The sequence below is a fragment of the Apteryx mantelli genome, chromosome 1 (assembly GCF_036417845.1).
Source record: "Apteryx mantelli isolate bAptMan1 chromosome 1, bAptMan1.hap1, whole genome shotgun sequence".
NCBI lineage: Eukaryota > Metazoa > Chordata > Aves > Apterygiformes > Apterygidae > Apteryx > Apteryx mantelli.
In genome coordinates, this window is record NC_089978.1 from 212,396,427 (window position 1) to 212,407,377 (window position 10,951).

The following is a 10,951-nucleotide window of genomic DNA, read 5'->3' on the forward strand; positions in this document are numbered from 1 at the left end:
GAATGCCATAACTATAAAAAAAATATAAAAAAGAAAGCTCTTTGTATCATTCATCAGTATAAATAATCTCAAGGAAGAGCACAACTACTACCAAACTGCATGATAATTAAATATTTTTATATACAAAAAAAAGATATGCACAAACTTACACATAGCCCTGGTGGACCACTTTGATTTTTAAGTCTGTATAAGGATGGCATTAACAAAAATATGTATTTCCTCTGGAAAATATACTACAAATATACTTTAAAAGTGTGACACTCAGTAAGAGCTTTCTCAGCACTTCCTCTCAAAAATGCATCCATTTTTTCCTGTTATTGTCTATTTTTAACAACTTAATGAAATAAAGAAAAAAAAAAACATGCTCTGCTCAAAATAGGTATGGCTGTGTTAGAAATGGTTCATGTATTCAGCTTGGTCATCTAATCCTTCCAGATGATGTAGAACAAATCCTCAACAAGTGTACACTGACACGGTTACAGGGTCATATAATGAAGCTAGGACAATTGAAACCAGCTTACAAATTGACTGTGTATGTTTCAGCTGAACTTTCTAAACATGAGTTTTTGAAGACAGGTACTTGAAACAGGTTTGAATGACTTTTATAGGTGCTAAGCACACCAACCTCTGACTGGAACCAACAGAATAGAACTTTCAAAAACGAAAATAAACATAAAAAAATAATAACCAAATCAGGTAAATTTGATTTAGGCAGCTCACTTCAGCTGCTCTGGATTGTAATGCTTATGTTAAAATGCATAATAAGTATTTATTGCATTTATACCAGCCTCATTATGGAATTTTTAAAGACTTGAAATCTCTAAGCCTCTAGAAGTACCAATAGCTATATCATGTATTTTATGATGGTGATGTATTTCATGGAACTGTGTATCCTACTACATACATTACCTACTATTAAAAGTCAGAAGTTACAAAAATTGTTATTTGATATCAATCATGAAGATTCTGTATCTTCACAAGGCCTGGAGTACTTGAGGGTGGGGGCATGGAAAGCATTTAGGATAGGAAATAATCATTGGTCTCTCAGATATGACTGGATAACAGCTGATATTATAATGAAAAATCACAGAGGAAAAAATTCAGTTAATTAGAAGAAAAATCTAAGAGACAATGCAATACAATACTCTGTAATAATACAGGGCTACATAAACTGAAATCCGGAATATCAGCATTCCTCTTATCACCATTTCAGTCCTTTAATGTTTAGACTGGCATAGCCACGCTAGAAACAAGCTTCTGGGAACAATGGTTGTAGAGTATCATTTAAGAGTTTTTTTTTCCCACATTTGACTTCTTTGGTCACACAGGCTACAAAAGTTCGAAGCTAAGGAACCTCATCCTCAGCAGCTAGTTCTTTGCTTAACTTAAAGTCTGGAAGAGGCTGATCCCTAGTTCACAGAAGATTCTCCCTCCTATTGATATCCACAGGTTTAATAGTAATCCCCATAACTGTTAGAAAATTTCAACAATGGAGAGAGGTGTGGGAGGGGAGCAAGTAAAGCCACAGTACAAGACTAGAGACAAGTAGTAACCTCATTACAGTATGACAGTCACAAAGATACTGTGATGATGGGAATCAGTACAAACCCCCAAGAGAAACTAGCCGATAGGTTAATGTACTGACTTTTAGTTAAAGTTGACATTTTTAACTCTAACTTAAAGAGCTGTAATTCACAAATACAGACTGGCTTTATTTTAAACAGAGAGTGAAAGTACTGTATGCTAATAAGACCAAAGAAGTTTCCAAAATCATAAAATACGATTGTAGGGAAACAGACATTTATCAGTACAGAAATATGCATACTGTGATCATTTTAGCCTATTCTAAAATCTTCTAGGGACATTTATCTTGTTTTATACTGGAAGGTAAGCATGAAACAATAAACTTTTAAAGTCTTTGTGTCTTTCTTGATAAACTGTTATACAAAAAAAAGTTGTGAGCTAAGTTTCACACAACTAATCTTCCCCCCCCCCCCACTGATATCTATACCAGCTGGGTCAAGCCCTGAACTGAATGGAAAGTTATATGCTACATACACGTCCCAGATTTATACTTGTTTAATAAACATGCTAGACATAACAGAGAAAGGTTCAATTTCAAAAGAAAAAAAAAATGGAGACATGCATCTCAGATATAATTCCAATGACTTTGATAGTTTATGCGAGGATGAATTTGGTCCCACCCTCTTTGCTTCTCTTCTTCCATAATTCACTTATATAAGCCTGATATTATATAAATTCAATTGGCATTTATCTGGGGTGAGGTCAGTGCACAAGAACCGAGTTGAAGAGTCAGGCGAGGAGGCTCCTTTCAGAACCTCCCTTCAAGACAAACAACACACCCAGCCCTGGAGGCTGAAAGCAACAGACGAGCCGTCCCCGGCTCCCGGGCACGGGAAAGGGGAACTTCAGCACCTCGGACAGCGGAGCGAGGCTGCTGGCGCACCCCGAGACACGGCAGCAACAGCAACAGCACAACCAACAACGACCTTTCGGGGGCTTCTTGGTGCGGGGGTCAGCGGAATTTTTTTTTAAACTTTGGGCAGTGAATTTATTAAAAGGCAGAGGAAGAAAGGGGGGAGAATTACATTAGCCCTCCCATATGCTCAGTTAGGTAAAGCCATCACTACCCAGAATACTGAATTCTGTAGCAATCAATCAATCTATTTTCATTTCCCTTTTCACCTCCCAATGAAAAAAAAAAATCGAGAGAAAAAAAAAAAGGTAAAAAATACAGACTGAAACAGACCTCTTCAATCCATGACTGCTTAATGAAGCCTAATGATAGTTGTAGAAGTTAAGAATTGGCAGAATAACGGCTAGCAAATACATTAAGCCTAAAAGCTTTGAAAGATTCAACAAGAATCTGTTTCTCCAGCAAGAGATGCTTACAAAAACGATCAGCCCTGGGAAGGCTTCCCTGACTACTATCTATCTGAGCTGTGGGGCACTCCAGCCCCGTAAAGCACACATACACACATAGAAAACCGAGATGTCATCCGCAAATCTCCCCCCTCCCTCGACACCAAAACTAGCCATGCTCCGGATCGGTGCGAGAGGAGGAATGGGCAGGCGACGCAGCCCACTGGAACTGGGGATCGTCGTTATTATTAGAAATCACCGGAGTGGGAAAAGCTACAGCGTGCAAGCTCCATCCTAGTGCCCGCACTCGTGCAACCGCCCCGTTCCCTCGCTCAGCCAGCAAAATGCAATGCCTGCTTCCGATGCAATGGGCCCAGGTCGTATTGCGACTCGCCCCCCGCCCCAGCCGCGAGGAGACGGAGAAGGGGGAAGGGAGGAGCGGAAGAAGGGAGATTTTCCGTGCATGCCTTTGCATGGGAGGCGGCTCCGCGCCGGCGAGGTTCCCCCTGGGCAGCCCCTGCGCCCTTGACATGACAGCGGCGATCTGCCTCCTCTCCTCCTCACTCAGCTGGCTCAGGTCCGCCTCCACGCCGGCCGGGACGAGGCGCTGCAAGGGGGCCGCGGGCCCGCCGCCATCCCCGGCTCCCGCCGCCCCTTCGGGGAAGGCGCCCAGACCTTCGCCTCCTTCCAGGCTCGCTTCGTTGCCCATGGCCGCAAGGGTGGCTCCCCGCTCGCCTCCTCTCTCTTCAAGTCGCAGGCAGGGCGGCGGCCGGCGCGCCGGCTCCCGGCGGGGCGCACCCGCGGGCGGCGCTCAGGGCGGCGCGCAGGGCTCCGCGGCCGCCACCACGGCCCCGCGCGGCGACGGCGGCGCCGGGGCCGGGCTCGCAGGCTGCCGCCGCGGCTGCCGCGGAGGAGCGGAGCGGAGCGGAGCGGCGCCGCCAGCCGCCAGCCGCCGGCCGCGCTCCGCCGCCCCGCGCAGCGCAGCGCATGCTCCGGGCCGGCGGGCGGGCGGGCGGCCCCCCCCCTTCGCCGCGCCGCGCCGCGCCGCGCACACCGCCGCCCCGCTCCCCGCCCCTCGCCCCGGCTTTAAAGGCGACGCGGAGGGTCCCCGCCGGCTCCCGCGGCGGCCCCCAAACCCTCTGCCGGCGGACTGTAAGCATCAGGGCTAGATGGTGGAAACGGCCGGCCGGTCGGGAGCTCCCGCAAGCCCTCGCACTGGGCAGCGGGGATTCAGCACCTGCGCCCACCCATGCTGGGGTGTTGCCTCCTGTTCCCCCCCTCCCCGCCATCCGTCGGCGAATAAATACGTGCTGTTAAGTGGCCAAAGTCTGGTGAAGCGTACTACAGCCAAAGGGTATAATGGAGGCTGGAAAACACTTCCGGATGCCATCCATGGAAACCCCCACTCAAAGCAGGACCAGCTAGGTCAGGTTACTCAGCATCATGTCCAGATGAGTTCTGAATGTCTCCAAGAATGGAGATTTCACAGCCTCTCTGGGCCCCTGTTCCAATCTTTGACCACCCTAGAGATGGCTGGCTCCAATACGTCAGTCTTTCCAGTACTGGGGAGTCCCAGTTTGGGCACAGTATTCCAGATGTAATCTCACAACTGCTGAATAAAGAAGAATCATTTCCCTTGACCAGATGGCTGCACTCATGCTAATACAGCCTAATCTGCAGCTGGCATCCTTCATCACAAGGGCATACTCCTGAAACATGTTCACCTACTTGTCCACCAGGACCTTATCAGCAAAGATGCTTTGTAAACAGTTGGCCACTAGCCTGTCCTGTTGCATTGAATTATTCCATCACAGATACAAGACTTTGCTCTTGCCTTCGTTCAGCTTCATAAGGTTCCTGTCAGTCCATCCCTCCTGCCTGTCAGAGCCCCTGTGAAAGGCAGTCCTATCCTCCAGCATACTGACCGCTCTTCCCCAATTTTGTATCAACCACAGACTTGCCAAGGGTGCATTTCATGCCCTTGTCCCAATCATTAACAGAGACATTAAACACTATGGGTTCCAAAGATAGTTGTTCCCAGTTGGACTTGGAACTGCTAATCACAGCCTGTTTGAGCCCAGTAGTTCAGCCTATTTTCCATCCACTGGTGTCACCAATTTGGCTATGAGGATGCTATGGAATATCATGCTGAAAGCCTTGCTAAGGTCAAGGCAAAACAACATCCACTGTTCTCTCCTTGTTCATACAACCAGTCATCGTGTCAGAGAAAGCAATTATGTTGATGGAGCATGATTTGCCTGTGGTAACCACATGCTGGCTGCTCCCAGTCTCAGTCGTCTTCTTGTCCTTCATCTGCTTGCACAAAGCTTCCAGGAGGATTTGCTCTGTAACATTTCGAGGAAGCAAGGTTAGGCTAACTGGCTTGTAGTTCCCTCAGTCCTCTTTTTTCTTGCCTTTCTTGAGTGGTGCTTGCTTTTTTCCAGTCATTAGGGATCTTTCCCAATGACCTTTTGAAGATGATAGTGGTTTTGCAATGACATCAGCTAGTTCCCTCAGCATCCCATCTAGTCCCATGGGTTTCTGTATGTCTAACTGATTTAAGTGCTCCCTAAATCTATCTTATCTAATACAGATAATCCTCCACTCCCACATACTTTGCTACTAGGCTCGGGGATCTGGGAGGCCCTTTACCTTACCAGCAAAAGCCTTGGCAAAAAAAGGCATTGAGTACCTCAGCCTTTCTGTGTCCTTTGTCACTAGGTTTCCTGCCCCATCAATCAATGGGCCCACATTTTTCCCATAGTCCAACCCTCCCCAGAGGAAGATACAAAATTTTGGCACTATTTTGAACATCCCAATGTGCTGGCCATCTGAAACAGCTAGATCTTCAACAACATCAGTTGTTCTGGCTACTAGGATGTGATAGCATTCAAGATTCTTGCTTGTCTACTTTTGTAGAGTCATTGCTAGCTTTTTTCCATAAGCAGCTGGATGTAGATCAGTCCCCAAAATGATGTAAGTAAAGATGCTTCATCCAAGAATATATATTACTTTTGTATCATAACAATCAGAGTCCTTTTTTTTTCCAGTACTAGTTCATATGAAATGATGAAACTAGTAGTAGTGGGGTGCTTCTTACTTTTCTCTGAAGTGACTTTACTGTTACATTTCCAAATAACAGCTCAATGTAGACAATGATAAAGCACAGAAAAAAAGCATGTAAGTGGAGTAGTATGACACGAGTGTAAATAGACACCTGTTCATAAAACATCTTAGGTAAAAACACCACAGACACCTGCGGAAGAGGTGACTCACAACAGAGTTGCAGCCTGGATGAAAGCAGATTTACTTGGCATGTGAGGTAAAGACACAAATTTCAGTTAATGGTTTTACAGGGATGCAAATGCACACATATTCCCCTATTCATTTAGCCAACATGCAGACAAAATGTACATAGGTATGAGTAAATGTGCAACGTGCTCCTGCATAGAAGGAGGAGAATGCACAATAAAAAAGGGGAAAGAGTGATTTCAAAAGTGAAAGTGCTCTGTCTTAAGATACATACTAATGTTAGTGTTCACATACACCTAAATACACATGTATACTTAAATATACTCTGTGGAGGGTGATATTCCTGTCCTTTACCTAGGTAGTTTGGAAGTTTAATATGCAAATGCAGTTTTGCTACAAAAGATTATCACTATTTATTCAAAGCCAGAACAGACAACTAGAGCATTTGACACAGGTCTAGGAGTCAAGTTCTGCTTAAAAACAGATGACATATGTAAGATATAGATGCAGAAAAAACAAGTGTGATCAAAACATTAAATTCACTTAAACAATTAAAATTGGGGAAATATCATCTTTGTTAGTTCTTATTGAACAAAACTACATACAGTGTTCATATTTCACCATTAACATGTCCTGAGGTAGATGATGGGAGGAAAGTGGTATATAATGCATAAGGAAGTAAGCTGAGCCCATATGGAGAGGCAAGATAAAATACTGACCTAAGTATCTTCAATGGGAAGCTTGCTATTGGCTTCACTGGAGCCAAGATTGTCACCTTAAAATGATTATGATTTTAAATATCCTAGGGATTTTTGTGGAAACTGTCTCTCTTCACAGTTCTGTGACATTTACCTTTTCTTATGAAATAGCAGGAAATCAATGGTTATCTGTCCCAGAAGTACCACTGCATGCCTGTTTTTCCTGCATCCCATCATTTCCACATCTTTCTTTTCCCTCTGTCTGCTTCCCATTCTGTCCAAAAGTGACACCAACTCTCTAATTTTGCTGCTAATGACAAAACTCACAAGCCATTTAAGCATAACACTCTGCTGTAGCAAGTAGAGAAGAGTTATCAAGTGAATCAGCCTTTTTTCTCAGAAGTTATAATGTCTATCTTGTAACAAATGGCTTGGTGGTGTCAGGCTATACACAATTAAAAAGGAAAAAGAGTATTTTCTTAATCACTAGCACAGACAAATATGATCAAGCCTCTTCAAAAAATACAACAATCTCTTAAAAAAGCACATGAAAATTAGAACTCTGCATGTAAATTTAGAGGCAGAAATATAGAAGCAAGTGGCCTTCCCTTAGACACTAGATAGTATAAAAAGGATAATCATAAATAGAGGCAAATCCAACTACTCTTTGAGAGCCAGTTTACAGTTTTTTGTAATTTTTGTACATAAATTTTTGTGCAATTAATTTTTGTACAATTTAATTTTTGTACAGTTTTTTAAAGTGATTCTGAATCCAAAACAAACTAGTACAATCCACAAACACTGACTTATCTTACAGCATTAAGCTCATACATGGTATTATTTATCCTTGTCAAAAAATGGTACAGGATACTTTAAACTGGTGTAATTGCATCCAGATGAAGGACTGAACTGTATCAGTAACTTAGTACTTTCATCTTGACCTAAACTAGTTCGGCATACAAACTGGACTAAACAGATCTTACAAGTAGCAGGTCCAACTTGGACAGGCAGAAACAGCACTAGCACAGACTGGTTCATCTCTTGGTGGTGCTAAATCTGATCTGGGGCGGGTAAATCTCCGTTGAGTGTGTGTATCTTCAGCACTAAAATGAACACTCAAAGTTAATTCACTGATTAACAGCACTGGAGACATCCAATCTTCTCATCAGTAGCCTACTTAGTACAGAAGTACTCTTTCCATTTTAAGGGTGGGGGGAGGCTGTTTAGTACAAGGAATTTGAAGAAGTAATGTTACGATCATCAGAAGTAAACAATAACAGGTCGGTAACACCTACACACACTGGCAAAAGGGGAGGGGACGGAAAACTCATGTAGCTTAATAATATGCCTGGCTTTATGCCCAGATAAAAGTGAAGGAGGAAGAAGGTGTGTTAATCAGCTGTACGATTAATGGAGGTTGTACTGCTCACCACCACGAGGGAAGAATTTGGATAATAGAATTTAGATAAATATATTTAACACATTTCACACCTGAATCATTTCATATTCTAGTTTGCACAAATACTTGTTACAGCACCTCTACCCACCAACTAAATTTTACCGTATTCCCTACCTACCTACCCCATTTCAAACACAAGGAGATTGTGAAGGGTACTTTGAGTGTAAAAGATAAGGCTAAGAAGCAGTCATCAATTCAGTCTTTCTGCTATATAGAATGAGCAATGTTTCTTGATGTTAATTTTTGCCAGATATATAACATGATACATTTGATAAATATAATAAAATATATAAAAATATGCAGGAAAATAAAGAATACCATAGTGGAGTCAGTTGCCCAAGTGTGCTTACCCTCCTGCCCTGTTCACAACTTCAGAATGCAAGCGACCACACTGCACCAGAGATTAAATAGGAAAAAATCAGCAAAATCATGTTAGATCAATACATTGAATGGAGTTCATTCAATACAAAAGACTGACAAAGTTTTAAAGGCTGAAATAAGAGAGTATGACTCTGGAAAAATGCTATGCAACACCTAAGAAGTAACATTTTCAAATATGACATGAGTTATGTGTATATAAGCAGATAAGCCAGGTTTGTATCTGCACATGAATGGATAGGTAGGCCACTTGTTCACTAAAGTAATAGGCAGCTCACACACTGGTGGAAGTCACAGGAGACACCTACTAAGTATACAGCAACAGAGACACTCCCAGTTTGCACTAAATGGCTGCATGCTCTAAACTAAGAGCACAGCAGAGTAAGGCTTCTTCTCTAAACAAATACTAGTTCCCCGTCAGAGGTATTCTCATCTACATACCAGCCCAAGTTTGGCTAAAGACCGAAAAGCAACCGTTCTTCAAGATAACAGCAAAACTCCAGTCTTATCTTACTCTTTAGACACCACAGCAACCAGTAAAGGGCCATAACAAGCTACCTTGCAGTGCAAAATATTATCTATTAATGTTCTACTCAAATACATATCACTCTTCTCTCAATGTAGAATTTCCTATTCCACCCCTTTGTTCATGCAGGTTGAGAAATCAAAGGAATAATGAGTTATCCTATCCAAAGATACTGCAAAAAACACCCACTTAGGGAAGAAAACAGTTTTAAAGACTGAATATAGCATAAAAGCTTCCAGGTAAGATAAAACACCTTGGATAGAATTATTTCTGGTTTTCCATAGTTCCTGAATTTCTGTTTTCTTGGGATACAGTGCAGTTGCATGAAAATTTGATGGTTAATTAAAACAGCACCTCTGCCAAAACTCTATTAATGTTACTGTATCCTATTTATCGTTGCACAAATCATTTTTGAATGGTTACTGCTGATATTTTAGTCTCATTATCATCAGTCAAGGTTTAGTAAATACACTTTATCGCAGTAAATAGCCAGTGCACAGACACTGTCTAAATTATCCTAGCATTCTTACAACCAGATTTGCTTGCTTAAACAAAACAAGGTCTGCCAACTGCCTACAGCACAGAAATATTTGACCCAGGGAACTACAGGCCAGTCAGCCTCACCTCCATCCCTGGAAAGGTGATGGAGCAGCTCATCCTGGAAGCCATCTCCACGCATGTGGAGGAAAAGAAGGTGATCAGGAGTAGTCAGCATGGCTTCACCAAGGGGAAATCATGCCTAACCAACCTGATAGCCTTCTATGATGGAATGACTGGCTGGGTAGATGAGGGGAGAGCAGTGGATATTGTCTACCTAGACTTCAGCAAGGCTTTTGACACTGTCTCCCATAGCATCCTCATAGACAAGCTCAGGAAGTGTGGGCTAGATGAGCGGACAGTGAGGTGGATTGAGAAGTGGCTGAATGGCAGAGCTCAGAGAGTTGTGATCAGTGGCACAGAGTCTAGTTGGAGACCTGTAGCTAGCGGTGTCCCCCAGGGGTCAGTACTGGGTCCAGTCTTGTTCAACTTCTTCATCAATGACCTGCATGAAGGGACAGAGTGCACCCTCACCAAGTTTGCTGACGATACCAAACTGGGAGGAGTGGTGGATACCCCAGAGGGCTGTGCTGCCATTCAGAGAGACCTGGACAGGCTGGAGAGGTGGGCAGAGAGGAACCTCATGAAGTTCAACAAAGATAAGTGCAGGGTCCTGCACCTGGGGAGGAATAACCCCATGCACCAGTACAGGTTGGGGGCTGACCTGCTGGAAAGCAGCTCTGCGGAGAAGCACCTGGGAGTGCTGGTGGACACCAAGTTAAGCATGAGACAGCAATGTGCCCTTGTGGCCAAGAAGGCCAATGGTATCCTGGGGTGCATCAGGAAGAGTGTTGCCAGCAGGTCGAGGGAGGTGATTCTCCCCCTCTCCTCAGCCCTGGTGAGGCCACATCTGGAGTACTGCGTCCAGTTCTGGGCTCCCCAGTACAAGAGGGATGTGGCACTACTGGAGCAAGTCCAGCGAAGGGCCACAAAGATGATTAGGGGACTGGAGCATCTCTCTTATGAGGAAAGGCTGAGAGAGCTTGGCCTGTTTAGTTTGGAGAAGAGAAGGCTGAGAGGAGATCTTATCAATGTGTACAAGTATCTGAAGGGAGGGTGTCGAGAGGATGGGGCCAGACTCTTTTCAGTGGTGCCAAGCGACAGGACGCGAGGCAATGGGCACAAACTGAAACACAGACACTTCCATCTTAACATGAG

The 10,951-nt window shown here is 43.8% G+C and overlaps 1 protein-coding gene across 1 annotated transcript in view; it reads right to left on the bottom strand.

Annotated features, from left to right (window-relative positions):
* Positions 1-3,592, bottom strand: part of PCLO (piccolo presynaptic cytomatrix protein) — a 371,210-nt gene extending 367,618 nt beyond the window's left edge. Inside the window, exon 1 of the mRNA XM_067289979.1 lies at positions 3,351-3,592. Coding sequence (XP_067146080.1) covers positions 3,351-3,592 — 242 coding nt within the window. The remainder of the gene's footprint in view (positions 1-3,350) is intronic.
* Positions 3,593-10,951: the final 7,359 nt, after the last annotated feature.